Source organism: Paralichthys olivaceus, chromosome 12, assembly GCF_024713975.1.
Source record: "Paralichthys olivaceus isolate ysfri-2021 chromosome 12, ASM2471397v2, whole genome shotgun sequence".
NCBI lineage: Eukaryota > Metazoa > Chordata > Actinopteri > Pleuronectiformes > Paralichthyidae > Paralichthys > Paralichthys olivaceus.
The window spans coordinates 8,196,080-8,213,509 of NC_091104.1; the positions used below are offsets into that span (position 1 = coordinate 8,196,080).

At 42.6% G+C, this 17,430-nt stretch overlaps 1 protein-coding gene across 3 annotated transcripts; it reads right to left on the bottom strand.

Annotated features, from left to right (window-relative positions):
- Positions 1–2,616: 2,616 nt before the first annotated feature.
- ptbp1a (polypyrimidine tract binding protein 1a) lies at positions 2,617–17,189 on the bottom strand. 3 transcript variants are annotated; one of them, XM_069536366.1, is made up of 16 exons: positions 17,103–17,189; positions 16,316–16,369; positions 16,087–16,117; positions 12,455–12,515; positions 12,123–12,295; positions 11,585–11,731; positions 11,074–11,244; positions 10,287–10,397; positions 9,903–10,083; positions 9,678–9,755; positions 9,407–9,564; positions 7,992–8,025; positions 6,832–6,924; positions 5,875–6,091; positions 5,499–5,576; positions 2,617–5,391 (listed from the first exon to the last, which is right to left on the bottom strand). In XM_069536366.1, the coding sequence occupies exons 1-16, from the start codon at positions 17,108–17,110 to the stop codon at positions 5,259–5,261; spliced, it is 1,728 nt and encodes a 575-aa protein (XP_069392467.1). In that variant the 5' UTR covers positions 17,111–17,189; the 3' UTR covers positions 2,617–5,258. The 3 variants fall into 3 exon arrangements, with proteins under 3 accessions (XP_069392467.1, XP_069392468.1, XP_069392469.1); XM_069536367.1 differs by lacking the exon at positions 17,103–17,189 and adding an exon at positions 16,467–16,650; XM_069536368.1 differs by lacking the exon at positions 17,103–17,189 and adding an exon at positions 16,507–16,645.
- Between the last annotated feature and the right edge of the window lie 241 nt (positions 17,190–17,430).

The following is a 17,430-nucleotide window of genomic DNA, read 5'->3' on the forward strand; positions in this document are numbered from 1 at the left end:
ACCTTCCTGCGGCTCCATCTCTCACATCTGATTGTGCCTCTCGGCCGGATCCATTATGCAAACTGTCCTAGTTTTACTCTGCCCTGCTCTGCCTGCCAAGTAATGCCTATAATTTTTGGCTGCTAAATTCAGGTAGGGAGGCAAACCCATGCACCCCCCCCCATAACCCAAATACAGCTGCATGTTGTCAGCCTCTCTGGATGAATTATTCAACGTCTGTCTGAGGTGTGCATATGTAAACAGGTGGATAGGTTCCTGGTGGCTTTTTTTTTTTTTAAAAGGGGGGAGCCACTAGATTTGAGACCTCCTTCACCCCCGCTCCAGGCCTTCTCCTCCTCGACTCTGTCACTCTCAACGTGAGGCTAAATCTCATGTAAGCTCTGCAGACTAAACAGTATGGGGAGGACTCTGCTACGAGGGACTCTTAAGTGATCCTAAATCCAAATTAGTGTGAGTAAGTATGGATGCACTGCTCTGTAAAAGGGTCTTAAAGCCTTGAATTTATAGCTGGTTAAGTCTGTGATTGCTCTGCAGTTTAACTCTGCTGAAGAGAGATAAATTATAGACATGTGAATGATCTCCCAGCTCCAGAACTTAAACCACAAATCAGACGATTTAGTGTTGACTAACAAAGCATCCATTTGAATTCGGCCAACGTTTAAGTCTTGCATCAGACGTCCAGCGTTTATTTTTGCCTTCAGAGATTATGTCTCCTGTGGACATTAAACATGTCATAAATCACATACAGGACCAATCTCTTGAGCCACGTGCTCGCCCTCTCAGCTGCCACTTGTGTGTGTGTGTGGCCTTGATGTTTGCCAGTATTTGCTTGATTAGAGACCACAGTGCTGATGTAAATAAATGTTGCCAGATGTGTTGGGAATCACCACCCCACATGGTTGCATTTAGTCAGCGCCGGATGAGGCCAGGAACATCCCCATGGGTCTGGATCCGACAAACAAATGGGAGACGGGGGTGGGGTGCAGTCAGACAAACACCACACTGAAGTAGTTACAAGTACAAAGACAGATTTGGAGACAGTGGGCTGGTGTAACGGAGCTCAGAGTACACACAGATCTGCAGTCCAATAACGTTTGGATCGGTAATTTGGGAAAATGAATGTTTGCCCTTACCACACAAACCTCCCAGATTGAGTTAATTGAATTTAATCTGTCTGAATTTTTCAAGCACCGTATTTTTTGAGCCAACAAATTCAGGAATTTTGTTAACTAAAAAGATATATATATATATATATATATTTGGATCCTTTTCTCTTTGAGTTATGCAATCTCCTTGCATTTCAACATATTCCAGGAGGAGGCTTCCGTTTGGTCCGCTCTCTGCTCTAAATTAGTCCTGATGCAGAGTGAATTTCTAAAACGCTGCAAGTAAACAAGGGTCCGAGGTATCAAAGCAGCTTCAAAGCATCAGGCTGCTGCCATGGAGTCATTTCCTTACTGGCAGGGAAGATGTTTACAGACCAACATGTACTAAAGACTCTGGGGCAACATCAAAATAAGAGTTATCTTTTAACATTGTGCAGAGATTTGAGTTTTCATGTTTAGTTTTCGTGTACATCTCCAGTCTGGTGTCTGTTTTTAAATGTGACCTTCAGGCATGTCTCCTTATGCAAAGCAAGAACAGAAGAAGAACAAGTGCCTCTTTCTGTGCGATTCATATAAATGCAGAGCTCTTCGTGTTTAAGACCACACTCCACAAACTACTGGGATTAGACGGGAAAATCCAGCTTCGAATGCAAACACCACTGGACTAGATTCTCTCATTCGTCCCTTTCAAAAAGTCGAGAAGATCCGAGGTTAATCCTTTGCTCTGCTTTGTGAGTAAGCCAAAGAAAGAAGGAACGAGGCCAGAAAGCCCGAGCAGACACTTGAGATTAAGCCACTAACTACTGACATTGTGAGTGGCAGGTAAAGTCACCTCTGCTCAACAGCCTTTTTGCACCACCAGAGAGCAACACCTCCCCCTGGTGGTTCAGGGGGTGTACGACTAGTCTGTCAATGTGCTTCTCCTCCTTTACAAACTTGGTGATGCCCATGGGTGCCAGAAATTCTCTTAATTATTAATTTTACAAGCTGCAGCGACTTGGTTTCCACAGCAACTCTTCTCCTCTTCTTAGAGTAAGACCGGATCTGCTAAAAACTGGAAAAGGTCAAAGCTGAGCACAGGAGGATTATTCAGAATCATGGAGAATGGCGAGCATCCGGCGTTGCATATCGAATTAACTCCCCACCCTGCCATCATCGCAGCAGCCGTTTCATCAAATCACTGTAGCGGGATTGAGCTGAGCCCAGTGAGCAGTCAGTCAGGTTTCAGATGGGATGAGTAAGAAGTTGGAAATAAAGTAAAAGGTAAAAAAAAAATGTAAAAAAATCACCAGTAGTACAACAGGATGAGAAATGTGGAAAATGTTACACGAGATGTTAACCGATACAGAGCAGCAGGTCCACAGGACAGAGAGGAAGAGACAGAAACCAAATGAGGCCAGATGAAAGAGGGAACAAACTAAAGATTTATTGAAGGCAGCAGAAGATGCAAGAGACAAGAACAGAATCGCGAGGGGGGGAGGGGAGCGGGGCACATACAGAGACACTTCTGTGTGTTCAGATAGGTTTAATGTCTTTGTGTTACAAAAGTTTTTTTGTTGTTTTTACAGCTCCAGAGAGCTCAATAGGTCTGTATTGTTTTATCAAAATATACATGTTTTGAACGTAAAGTGGATATAATCCAAATGATTTTGTGGTACAAAAACACGAATATATACAACCATCGATCCCGCTTTCATACAATAACCCCATCCCGCCCCCATATAAAAAAAAAAGGAGAGAAAATAAAAGCTTTAACAAAAACTGAAAGGCATATAATCTACACTGTCAACATCACAGCTAGGACTGTGGATCAATTAAGGATCCATTCTAAAGCGAGCGCTAGCCAAATTAAGTTCTTTGTAAAGTCAATCAAACAAAAGGGGTACAGTATACATCGTTACCCAAAACTCATTTAACTCTGACGTTCGTCCAAGGTGTTCTGACAAACAGAAAAAAGGAAAATCAAAGCCTTGGATGTTCTTTTTTTTGTGGAATAGCGGAAATGTGACAAAAAACCTTTAAGAAATCACAACACTACAAAAACAGCAGGGATAGAAGATACTTTGGTCCTTAACAGCAATAACCGTTTGCAGCTACATGAAGCTTTGTTAAATCATGCATAACAATCTTTTACAAAAATAGAGACAGAGCGTGTCTGTATCTGGTCCGAGACTACAGTGGTCCAGGCTGTGATATCTGGTGCTTGAGGCACGCAGGAATGTGACGTTTTAAGACTTCAGCGTGACGGTGCCAACTTGGACCTATCATTGAGGAAAAGTGCACTAGAGAACCTGACTGTGGCGTAAGTGGACACAGACAGGGGATGGGTGAGGGTTAGCTCACCCTGTAATCCTGTTAATCCTGAATTTAGAGAAATACACTGGGTTTGTAGACACAGTCCAAGACCGTTGTTGCTATCAATTGACAAATGCCTCCCAGCTGCCCTCTCACAGGTACGGCTACCTGAATATAATGGGATAAAGGCATCTATGCAGACAGGTAAGATCACACAGTTGAATTAGAGGTAAACAACAAAATCAACTGACCAGGCCACAAAATGTTTCAGCCTCTGATTTAAGACTCAAGCAGTCAAGGCACTGTGATAATGATCAAACCCAGCCACTACATGTAGGTTACCAGTTAAGCTTAGAATTGATACACATGTAAATGCTAACATTAAAAAGAAAGATAAATGAATATATGCGTCCACATACAAATGAACATAATATGGTTAAATGAGGCCCCGGCCACCCCCGTCCCTGCAGAGGACTGAATGGAGGTGAATGGGGACTGTAGGACAGGAAGCCTGAATACCGCTGCTCTCCTGCCACAATACACCTAATAGAGCTACTTCCGCTAGCAAGGATATTAGGCATCTAACTGACTTACATTCATAGTTTCTACATATATATATATATGATGAGGCTATATGCATACAAATCCTTAGATAAGAAGAAACAGAATGAATAAGCCACTTTCCCCCATTTTACAAATGCTGGTACACACCCAATAGGCATGGAGAAAAAAAAAAAAAAGGCATTTTGAGAACCACATGTTTTCCAAATAAAGCCAGAGCAATGCTTAAGGCAATCTGGTTGGGGCAAAGTAAGGCACAAGACCAATGTTATTCTTATTAAGACAACTTCAGATAGTGGTATGGTTCCCCCAAAAGAAAATATGTGGGTAGTTACGAGAAGATAAAAATAAAATGTTAAACTGGGAAATGAGTTGCTGGTCTGTGAGCCAAAAACAAAATCCTCGTCTCAACCCATCACCGACTGGCCAAACAGATTCAAAGTGGCATTTCAAAAAGGCACACACATAGATATACTGACAAAACTATGATAGTAAAAGGAATGCTGAAGTGTGTCTGATCCGATTCATCCACAATCTGTGGTTGAGGGTCTTTTCTTTGTGTTTTTATGACCTAACGCCACAGTTCATCAGCATCCTCAACTTTACCTCCCGATATACTTTCAATGCAGATGTAGTTCAGATATGTTTCAGTGCAGAATGTTGCCCCTTTTTGAAGGATCTCACTTAGAACTTATTGGTGGAATAAATGGATTACAAGGTTTGGGCACCAGGGATCTGCTGATCTAGTCAAAATTTTTACATTTTCGTTGCAGCTTGATACCTGCCTGTAAATTTAAATGTTATCATCATTACGGACAGGAGATTTTTTGCAGATATTTCACGGTATGGGGGGAAGTCTTGTTTAAATTCTATGAGGAATCACAATTATCTTTGGTAGAACATAATCTGGAATGTAACAATGGTGCCCTGGCAAAATAATGTCATGTGTGAGAGCCAATTAAAATGATACAACATCAATGACGACTAATTTGTGGATGGCAGGAAAGGAATATTCTTATTAATCAATATTTATATTCAAAATACAATATTTTGGGGTTTTGGTGTCTTTTCTGTATGGAATTGGGAATAAGAACTGGAATGAATAAGCAGACATAACCAAATCTGATGCCCAAACCTATAAATTATGTGGAATGACTAAGAATTGCAGTCACGGGAGCAACGCTCTACACAGAAACACAGCCACAAATGTGTTATGGTTGCTATTTCCACTGAAGGCGAACTTGAGAGAAGTAGCGTTCAAGTGGCAACAGATTTGGAGGGAGGAAGGAAAGGCACTCAGATGGTGGATTTGGAGAAGGACACTCGAAGGTGATGGTTCTCTCCAAGATCGTGGTTGTGGAACTCGATGAGGGACTCGATTGCCTCCTCGACTGAGCCCATCTGGATCAGGGCCATTTTGCGGTCTTTTCTGTTAAATAAAAGAAAAAAACATTCTTTAAGTGTTCGAATGCGTCACAAATTTTTTGACTATACTTTTAGGGACCTAAATCCGGGTGCAACTGGTGAGAGACTCACTGAAAGAACTTGAATGCTTTGACTGTGGCTCCTGAGCTGGCGAACAGTCTCCTGAGGTCATCCTCCACCACTGAAGGCCTAAAAGCAGGGGGGAAACAATACAAAGAATCAATATGAATTATCTACATGGGTTTAAATTCCCTTTACTCATTCAAATTTTTTTTTTTTTTTTTTAATGTACAGGTGTGCACAAGAGGCCTGATTACATCTAAAAATCCACCTCTAGAGTAGAATGTATAGAGAATACTGCTGCATCGACTTAATCCCAAGCACTAAAAATAGAAGAAAAAAGGAAGACACCAAACTACAAAGGAAAAGCTTAGAGCACAATGGCTGAGAGTGGGAGTGGAAATTAGGTTTCTGCCGCAGCACTCACGGTATGTTGGAGAGGTGGAGTGTTGCAGAAGGTGGGAAGATGTTGGAGTAATTTTTGGAGCCAGGCTTCTTGAAGCGGTGCAGCGGTGAGTTGCTGTAGTCCTTTGTGAGGCCCTGTTCCTCGTGGCCTTCTCTGGGCAGCTGCACTGTGGTATGCTTTGACAACGTCACACGCATGGCCCTGCCATGCAGCCGCTGGCCGTTCAGGTGGCTCATAGCTGACAAAACAATAGGAAAGACAACACTTAATAACAAACAAAATAAAAACCACAAACACAACTGCAAACCTTTTTCATTTGTTGCTAACACAGAAATGTTTTAAACAGGCATTTTGTACATCAAAACCTGTTGTTTTAGGGGAACCTGTTGTTTAGCCAGAACTAGAGCTAAGAACTTTTGCAATATTTGTATGATGTGTCTATAAATTTCAGTTTTCGCTTTCATATTGAGATATACATTTTGAAATAAATAAACTAGTATAAAGTTCTAATATCTCAGTTTATTACCTCTACATAAGAGGATGGATATTATTCTATATGAAATATAAGCAGTCTGTAGAACACTCCTATGTAAATGGTACATGTTAATCTGGTCTCAATACATGTTTATGCAATATGATGATCAAGTGGCCAATCAGCCTTGGAGGAGGTGTGCGCTCTCCGAGTGTCCTTCTAGTTATTCGTATTTTAAGAGTCTGCTGGGGCCAATTTTATCAACTTTAAATCAAAACTCCATCATTATCCTCTCTACATTCAGATTTTCTGGACACTTAGTATACTCGGATATGGTGAAACAAGTACATAATAAGAAACAGGGAACTAGCCATTCACCAAAGGAAGACCTGTACTGTTTGCTCAGTTGAGACTGAGAACAATGCATGATAGAACCAAAACAAGATGAAAGAAAATGCTGGATCAAAGAAAGTGAATCGTGTGTTGCAGGTCTGGGGTGTAGCTACCTAGCTGGGCCTGTGTGCCATCAGACATCTGGATCAGAGCATTCTCCTTTTTATTGAACAGGATCTTCACCCTCATCACATCGCCATACACACCTAAGGAGGAAGAGGAAGGTGTCACAATCCACGTGCAACAAGGACCAACACAGACTGAACATAATGCCACACAACCAATCACAGCAACAAAAACCATTTAAACCATCAAATCAGACTCATTCATAATACTGCTACTACATGAACAATGTATGATGTAAAAGTAATTGTCGCTAATTTCCTGGTCAATTCTGTGTGGAAATTTTACAACTAAGCCTACACAACCCCGCTTAAATAACAATTACATGGATGCCATGTTAAGCCAACACGTCTGCTCTAGAAGGGGGAGTTAAAGATCTGAAGAGGGCGAAAAAACAAAAAAATAATCAAGGAGTGTTTCTGATCAGTTAAATCTATCTACTCAAGAAAAGGTTGATTACTTGATTAGCTTGAGGGCCTGATAGAGACGTGCAGGAATAAACTGAGCATGCACATACCTACATTAGAGTAACTGAGCCAAACTGCAAAAGAGTAATATGGTGACATAGTCCGAAGAATATGTCAACTCACAGTCACTAAAGGAGCGGCAGCATTTCATCTGTTTACTGAATGACTCGAGGCAACCACAGAATAAAATGTCTTAAAAACTAAATTTAATGAATTTTAGTGGCTCAAATTGGATGGTGCAATAAGTAAATAAATTGTTGCCTTTTTTTCCCCCCACTTCTGCAGGGCGATGGTTTAGAATTTAGATAAGCTTTTTGCCTAATTTCAGAATAAATTGTCTATACGTTTCTATTTTGTGGAGCAATATTCAAATAGAAGGGTTGAGCTCTTTGAATATGAAAAACTGCCCGTGGAGAGTAAGCAAGGGCTGTTCAAAAATGAAATGCTGCAGCTTTGTGAGGTGTTCTCACCTAACTTCCCTTATACAAACCCACATCAACCAAAACCGGTCATACAAACCCCCCAAAACAAACAGACACCCCCACCCTTCATAGCCCTGTAGCCTGATGACGAGCCATCAGTGGTTAAAAAAAATAACAAAGCCAACAACATGAGACAAGACATGCCCACCTTGCCAGGTAACAGTAGTAATAAAAAAAGGAGATGAAAGGATGATAACGTACCGAAAAGAATAAAGAGGCAGTGTGGCGTAACGCTCTTTAGAGACAGCAGGGGGAGCAGCGGGGCAGGGGGCCAAAGGGGGAGAGGGAACAGGGGACAGGGAAAAGAGACGGAGCGGAGTGGAGGACAGTGGAGTGGAGTCGGGACATGTCCGCAGGCCACAGGCAGCGAGGTCCACAGGAAGGCCACAGTACCATGGAGGAAGGAGAGGCATGAGGGACGAAGAGAATGAAAAGAGGACAAGAGGGGGAGAGGATTCAAACAGCATGAGAGGAGGAGGGAGAGAATAGATGAGATGAGGTGGAGAAATGGAAGGTGGTGGAAGGACAGATGGTGGCAAAATCGGGGGGACCGGAGAGGTGCCAATGTTGTGTTTTTTGTTTTCAATTTGTGGTTTGTGTCCAAATTGGGGACGATGAATGAGGGAGCGAGATTGTTGGATGGATGGGAGGAGGAGTGGTCGTAGTATTAACAGGAGTGGCAGAGGGGAGGAGGACAGAGGGAACAATTGGTCATGGGGCGTGCAGTCAGTTGGCAAGGGTTGAGGTGAGGGTGTTTTAAAACAAAAAAAACAGAGGGAGAGGGGGACAGAGAAAGAAGAGAGAGAAAAAAGGAAGTAAAAACAAGGTCAGTATACACAAAGAAATGTAGTGCTTCAGACAGTAGAACTGGCTAAATTAAAATGCATTGTCACTATGGGAACACTAGAAGAAAAAGAAGAGAAAAAAAGATTAACAATGAAATACAGAAAAAGGCAGAGACAATATGTACTTTTAGGTTACAGGCTTTTTAGTTTAAATTTTCTTAAATTACATTATATTGACATACAAATCTAAAAAAAACAATTGTAATCCTTTAAACTCCTAAAATGTATAGGTCAAATGTAATGACCACACAACTACACTAAATGTAAAGAGTGTGACAGACTACTTATACATTCTACATACTACGCTAGATAATGGACATGTGTGTGTTTACAAAATACAAGGAATAAAGTAATATTGTCTCTCCAACAACTCAGGAATGATTTCAACTAATGGACAAAAATGAAGATATGAAATGGTAAGTTCAAAAATAAAAAGGAAGTTAGTGTTTTGAATAAACTTTAAATTCATAGTGAGCAAAGTGGCAGGTCAGAAATGCAGCAGGTTTGGTCAAACACAGAGAGGATCCTGAAAGAGAAGAGGTTTTGACTTGACACCCCCCTTTCATTAAAAAACAGTGGTCAGGGCAGGCCAACTAATCACATGGTGGGGGAGGTGGGAGACGGGCGATAAAACACTGGTTTCTCTTGAACAAATGGAATTGCGGCCAAGAATCATAGTGTAAACAAAGGGCTGCGTTTTTTTAACGTTTCTCTGCACTGCGCCGACGGAGGCAGGATGAAGAGCTGCTAAGCAAGGTTTAGTGTACTGACCTCAGGGTTCAGATTGCTGACCAGCATGACATTGTGTCCCCCAGTGGCAGTGAGGCCTGATAGGCCGAGCCGGCTGGCAGCCGCTGCCGCAGCTGCCATGCCACCGTGGCCCATACCCAGGGACGCCAGGGCACTGGGAATACCAGGCATTGACAGACCTACAGGAAACAAAATATTGACCACTATGAATTGATTGTACTTTAGATATTGTTTATAGCAGGCAAACATTTGGAGAAAGCATTTCGGCCTTATTAGGAAAGTGTGTACTGACCAGCCTGTTGGATGGCAAAGGCTGGGGGGAAGGCATGAGCTCCACCATAGGGAGAGGCCGATATTATTCCTGGTGCAGCTTGAACAAGAGGAAAAAAGATAAATAAGAACAAAAGCTTTTCCATTGAATGTGAACTTAATGACCACATTCACAGACAACTGATGTATTTGTACATGAGTTTATGGACAATAACCAAAACTTTCAGAAATCATATCCCAATCTTACCAAATGCAGCGGCAGCCATGGTCTGGTGATCAAGAGATTGCTGTGAATCTGCATTTGGGAGGTCTGGTCGAGTGTAGTCCCTGCTCTTATCGTTGTTGTACTTGACATTGAGGCTCGTCAGCTTGGAGAAGCTAATTCTCAAGGTACAGCAGGCGTTGTAGATGTTCTGTCCATCCAGAGACTGAGACAAATGTAGTAACATTAGTCTTAATGTAATGTATTTTCATTTGTTTTATTAAAGAAATAGTGTAACTGCAATGTTTTGGTGTAGCCTGATTCATTTAGCATAACCAGTCTTCATCCTACTTAATATGGCAAAGCGTACACAATGACATCATGGTAACTTCAGAAGGAAACATCCTGACGTGACACAAGTTGTCTTACCAGTTTAGCATGCTGAGCTGTCATGCCATCGGCGTACTGGATCAGAGCCTGGAACTGGTTGTTCTTAGTGAAAGTGATGATCTTCAGGACTGTACCGAACTTGGAGAAAATCTGGGGAGGGGATACGGACTGATTAGAAATGTCTCTTTAACACACTTATGATAGCTCTGCCTGAGGATTAGGGAGAGGAGGGGGTTGCATAGTGTTTAAACAAGAGTTCCATTGTTACCACTGCATATTTTTTATGCTGCACCTGAGGGGCACAGGCGTTATTTCTCAGTAACATTATGATGACAGGAGAAAAGGGGCAAATCCAAAAACAGTATAATATCAAAATATATTTTTAGTAGGTGAGTAGGTGGTATCCTTAGCTGAAGCCAAGTTAGATATATGACTTTACGCCACTTAGAAAGATGTTTTAAAAGACTTTAAGATAACTAAAATAGAACAACAACAAATATGTCAAACAAATTAAGTGCGATTTAACGTCACTTTTCAGAGACCTTCAGGCAAACCACACTATTTAATACATGTTTTAATTTTTTTGACTGATGATTGTTGCTGCTTGTCCTTGTGCTGGAATGAGAGATGTGGTGGTGAAGTTATGTTCCTCAAAGTCCACATGGAATTCCACTGTCGAGATTCTTTTAAAATTTTAAATTTTTTGTCAGAAAAAAAAAACATTTTCCAGTAACTACAGGTGTTACAGTTATAGGAACCACGACAGAGATCGTCCTATAGTTTTTCTACATTTACACAGTAATAAAACTACAAAATCTGCCTGTACCTGGTGTAGGACATCCAACGTGACGGGGTAGAAGAGGTTTTCCACTATGACTCTGAGTACAGGGCTTTGACTCCCTGCTCCTCCCATAGCTGCTGCATCTGTGGCAATGGCCATGCTTCCCATCCCACCACCGTGCAGCGCATTGACTGCCTGCAGAGCGGCCTGCGCACGCTGAGGGAGAAAAGTGAAAGGAATTCTTAAACATGGATGGAGATATGTATGCAGTTGAACTATTTCATGTGGGTGACATTAACAATTAACTACGGTAATTATTAGCAAGAATAATTTGTCTACATTGCAAAATAACATATGACGTGACCGTGCAGTTTAGAGCATTTTAAAAGATCAAAGTTCATAAGAATAAATTAGACACCAAAGGCCAAAAGGAACACTACATTTACATCTCCTGCATTCAACAAACACTTGAACTAATGGTACATTAACTAAACTTGTTTACACCCTTGAGCCAAAACAGCCAATATGAAAATCATGTGTGACAACCAGTCCTTACCACTTGGTTGGGAGAGTTGTCCGTCTTGAGCTCCTTATGGGTTGAATATTGCATGTAGATGGGGTGGTTTCTGATGACAGGAGTGACAGAGGAGTAGTAGCTCACCATCGTCTGTGCACACTCTTCGCTGTTCAGTTCCAAGAACGCCTGCAGGGACGGACCACAGCAACACATTCAATCTATTTCTCCCATCGCATACATTAAGAAAGCACCTTGCAGTAATGTTCATTTAACATTATTGATTTTGCAAATCTGCTGTAAACCACTCAAATTAACTGCAATGTTAAAGATAGAACTGTGTAAAATGACACAAAACATAATGGAGGGATAAACCGTCTTCCTCCAGGATATCTATAAAAGACGAATTGTCTCTCTTTCCACTAAACCACAAGGATGTAACAAAAGGGTAATTGTTGTCATTTTCAGGTCAGGACAAAACGGATAGAAAACCAATCCCTTGCCTCAGACCTAAAAAAAATAAAAAGGGAGTGCCAACTATACAGGTTTGGTGAGCAGACCTGTCTTTATCTCTCCTTACCTGGTTCTTCCCTTTCAGCATCAGCAGATTGGTGACCTTCCCAAAGGGCAATCCCAGGCCAATAACCTCTGCCTCGTTTATGTCATTGGGAAGCTTGCGTACATGGACCACACGTGACGGAACACCAGGACTGCGAACGTCACCTTTGAATTTTTTGCTGTCGTTGCCATTGGCTGCAAGAGAAAACAAGAGGCAGATACAATCATGAAGGGAACAGAAGGCTCTGGTTCCTCTTGAATAATGGATTGATCGTCATGGCAACACAAACAACACAGACACGCCAAGCAATTCAGTAAAAAAAGGATTCACCCTTCCCTGGCAACCCCCCCTACCTGAGTTCATGATATAGGGTCCGTTGGATATGCAGGAAGAAAAGAGTTCGTCGGATCCCCTCTGCAGAAGGAGAGAAAACAATGGTTTACTTCAGAGGCCTCAACAATGAGGGCACAGCTTGACAGGTGGAGAGTACAGCTCTCATATTACAGAGCCATTGTGTGATAAAAGAGGAAGTAATCTGATAACCAAAAGAGGATCTAGCAAACGCGCTTGAGAAAAACTCCACCTTGCTCACCATGAGGAATTCAGTCGCCCAGCTTGTCAGCAGGGATATTTCACTTCCTATCATATTAAGATATCCCTATCTCATCCTCCAACAGTACAAGCTAATTAAAGAATGTCATATCTTACTCTGGTAAAAAAAAACAGGGTAATTTGGCACCTCGCTCTCAAGGAGGAACAGCTACTATTCAGCCCCGGGGCACACGAGTCAGCAGCTGCAGTCATTTAAACTCATCTTCTCAATTCAGCAATAGGAAGGGGAATAACAAACTGAAGCGCTCTGGATGGGAAAACAAGACAGAGATACTCCCAGCTCACACTGGCTCAGTGTCTGCTGAATGAGCCTTGTCCAGCTTCTCTCTCTCTCTTCAGTAGATATAAAATGCTGTTTCAGGGCTGTTCTTGCCATCTCGTGTGTTTGTGGTTGTGTGAGATGAAGTATTGCAGTCACAAGAAGTGGCTCAGCAGCCTAAGCTCTGCAGCACTCTACAATGATGGTCCTGTTCAGGCTGAGACTAGGGGCATTGTTACGCGGCAGCACACACACATATGGAGCCCTGAGGACTCTCTGGGAGTTGAAGGGCCCTGCAGTGTTTTAACTACAACCAGTCATACAGGTTTGTGAGTATTCTTCTCCACCTAGTGAATCCTGGCCTTTAAATATGCAAGGTTGTGGTGGGGTTTCCAGTCAAGCAACAAAGTCTACTCACAAAAGGCAGGAATGAAGTAATTGGAGAGAACGGTAAAGAGGCGGGTGTGGGGTACTGAGATAGTTGCTATGAGAATGCAGCACTGTAAGCAGTAGTATAAACTACCCTTTGACTTCCAGATGGTTTGGCTGACTCGGCTGACTCACACTGAGCCCCACGCAAAAGGGTCTGCTATCGTAACACATGAACTTTAAAGCAACAAGCGACATTCCAATGCCTTTTCACTGTTTTAAGATTTGTGGATTTTACAAATATTGGCAAATAGAATGCAAACATGAAATACAATCACTGAGCTAAGATCACTAGGTTTCAAACAGACTGTATTGTCGACAAGACTAAGAATTGTTGTTTAGAAAGCATTGCCTGCAACTAGAAGAGGCTTGTCTCAACAGGAATATTACAGTCAACATACTGTTATTACAATCTCTCATCTAATTATAGTAGTCTAGATCAGGGTGGTGTGTTCTACTTGGTGGGAAGAAATATAAAAACAATATTTGCGCTTGATAAATGGGCGAGGAGCAGATGCAAGCCATGAGAAATGAAGGAAGTGGCTCCAGCCTGACCCAGTGGACATGGGCAGGCAGCGTCACAGTATCAGTCAGCAGACCAACTCCTAACAGGAAGAACAGCGAGAGCAGACCAGCTTCCAGGGTTTTTCCTACACTTCCTCCTGGAGACTGGTAGTTACTGTTCTGGTTGAGACTCTCTCTCTCCCCCTGCTTCCTCAGTCTAATAATAACCACAGAGCCAAGCAGCTTGTAGCCTACAAAGCAGAAGAAGAAGTCACACACAGAACATAACGCTGTGTTGCAACTGACTGAGGAATACATCTGAGGGTGAGTGGTTGATGGTGCAGAGCAGCACAAAGGAAAAAGTTACAAAGTCAATGGAAGAAAAAGAGAAATAATACATGGTTTGTTAGTAGACTTCAACACTGCGCCAAACCCATTTCAACACCAACCCACTAAATGTATATCGACTTGGTTATATCCTTTGTTTGCGCAGATCACTGACAGTATAATGGTAACCTTCAGGGGGTGATGACACATTGCTGGCACACAGGTTGGAGCTGAAGCAACTTCCTTTTACTGACAATGGAGATCCCTTGAACTTAAATAGCTCTCATATTTAAAACATCTCCTTTGTTTCATTTTGAAGTTTTAATATCCATAAGAGGATATATTTGTGGTTTAAGTTCCAAGGTTGCGGATGTGACAGCACAATGTTAAGGACGTGTTGAAGATTCATCACTTCCTGCAATATAGGACCTTTAAAAGGGAAAAAAGACCTGGGGCGATTTCCTTGCTCCATAAACCACACTTGGGTTTCATTGCATCAAAGAGGGAAAAAAACTTTGGATCGAGTACAGAAACTGAATCTGACATGATTTGTTTGTGCTTATGACTGCAAGCAACATTATTTTGCCCCTGCAGGGGTGTTGGTGGGTGGTTCTCTCTCCGGAAAAGCACAAAGGAGGAGGGGAGCACAGGTAGAGACATGTTTGCTCAGTGTGATAGTCTGTGGAGGGGGCAGGGCGCTGTGCCTCACCAGGGGGCTGGAGGGGAAGATTGGAATGTGACCGCGGAATGCCAGACGCTCTGCCCAGATGGAATAATTACAGATTCCAGTGTGGCAGAGCTCCATAACTCTGCATCATCTTTACCGCAGCACATCAAATCCATAAAAACAGGAAAAGTTTATGAAAGAAAAACACCAGGAGTGAAAATCCTAACCCTTGAGAAGCACCCGTGACATGGTGCTTTGTTGATCATGTTGAAAAACAGACCAAACCGAAATCAGTTAGAGGGGGTGGGGTGTGTCCCTCTTACGGGTGTATGTATTAGAGGGCTTGTTTAAACAGTGTGAAGACCTTTGCCCAGGAGGATGGTTACAGCTTTAAGTCAAGATCAATTACCCCACCTACGCATAGCTGCCATAGGCCCTGTTACCAAGGATTACTACTCGGACAGGTTTCTTTTAATGGGGTATGCAAGCTAACAGCCAGCAGTGACAAAACAATTGATTTCCTTCTCCAACAGTTACATAAGTGGAACTGACTGAACATTGGACAAGACTTTGCTGCTGACTTGTTTTATTCGTGCTGGTAGAGGGGTCTTGTGACAAGAAACAAGAGGGGATAAATATCAAGCACTTTGACCAAATTCAGATGCTTTCTTAACATTCCAGAAGGACTATTAAAGAACACAGAAAGTAAACAGGAAGTTTCATTTCCCCAGCAATCACATAACTCAACAGAGACTGGGGTGGAAAACATAAAGCCCCACCTCGGATAATCTATTCTAATAAAATGATCAAAAACTGCATTTTCACAGACCGACGAGTTCTTACAGTCTCGGTGTACCGATTGCATAAATTAAGTAGAGCCCGTCCGCAGCTACAAACTCATTACATGTTGAGCAATGGCTTTACACAGCACTTCTGTAATTATAGGGGAAGTTCCTGCAAACTGCACGGGTCCCACGTCCCCAACGTTGGTTCTATTCCTTTCCATTTCCACTCACTTGTTAATTCTAAAAACCCTTTTGTCTCTATACGTTCTATTTAACTAGAATGGGAAACATCTGTACAATTCACGCCGCCATTAAATCAATGTAAGCAAAGGATCAAATGTAGTATAGCAAATTAAACGAGGGACAGTGACAACAAACAACGATTATCTGAAAATGGCCTACCTTTGTGCCAACTGATATGTCATGGACACTCCTGTGGAAGAGAAAACATTCTTCAGTTAGACAGGAAATCAAACAATAATATGCGACACTGATCAAAACAGTTGTAGTATTATAAACTGTGGTACCACACATCGACAGAGAAACAAAAGAAGTGATGCTGGTCAAACAACAGGAAATCGACCTCCTCACCGAGGTAGGAGAACATGCAATAAATAAACAAGACACTTACTCGATTTCAGGGACGTAGCCGGATCCCAGAGGGTACAAGTCAGCGTCTAGGCGGCTGTGGAGGATAGAAAAATAAAGTGTGAAACTTCAGTGGCACAAATGTCGACGAGATAAATTTGCGAGTCGCTGTCGTGAACTGAAACTAGTATTGCCTCGTTTTTTTTGTTTTCGGCTGAGTACTGTGAAGATTACTGTCAGTTTCAGGTGGAGGGCACGCTCGAGACGAAACAATGCCCTATTGTAAATCCTAGCCCTGGTTCAGGAGTCTCTGACTGAATCAACGTGAACTGTTCGGGCCAGACATCTTCAACATGGCCCTGGAACTCCGCAGACAAATGAATGCGGAAATGAGACACGTTGCTTTAGCTAGTTCCCGTGTAACCAACTTACCGAGGAGCAGTTAGCCAACAGCCAACGTTAATACGAGTCTGCGCTAGCTCACGACGCAATGCTAATATAACGTATTTAAAAGAAAAAAAGTATATAAAACTAGAAAGTTGAATTCACGTTTACTTCCAAACTCTCTTCAGGTGACGCTCGCACAAAGCGAGACAGACGCGAAATTTGTTAGCTTAGCGACGTTAGCCAGTTAGCTGGCGCCCCCGCTAACTGTTGCATGTTTGCGTGGAAAAAACAATTTCGAGTAAACTTTCCCGGTCAGACTCTGAAACCGAGCGGCCATGTGGAGTCGGGATACACCGACAAGAGCCCCGAGCGTGCGGAGGAGTCTCCGCGGGGTCGGTTTGCGCGGAAAATTAGAGAGTAAAGTGTGGTTCTTTCGCACTTACCCGTCCATTGCACAAGAAACAAACTGCAGGTCTGAGGAGAAGACAGGGCGGCGCACTTGCTTGATTTTCTTACAAAATGGCTGAACGCGCGGAGGCGAGCGCTGATTGGCCCGGGCGCTCCCGAGAGGCCAAAAGGGGGCGGGGGCCGGCCTCGGCGGTGAGACGCCATTGGACAAGACGGCCGTCATTCGCGCGGGGAAAAGGAGGCCGCGGCAAATTTCCAGCACATCACAACAGAGGTGAGTTTTTCTGTGGGACGGAAGATTCACTTTGGTTTCACTCACAAAACCCCACAGCGAGCAAGAGGGGAGTTTAATATGCTGTAGTT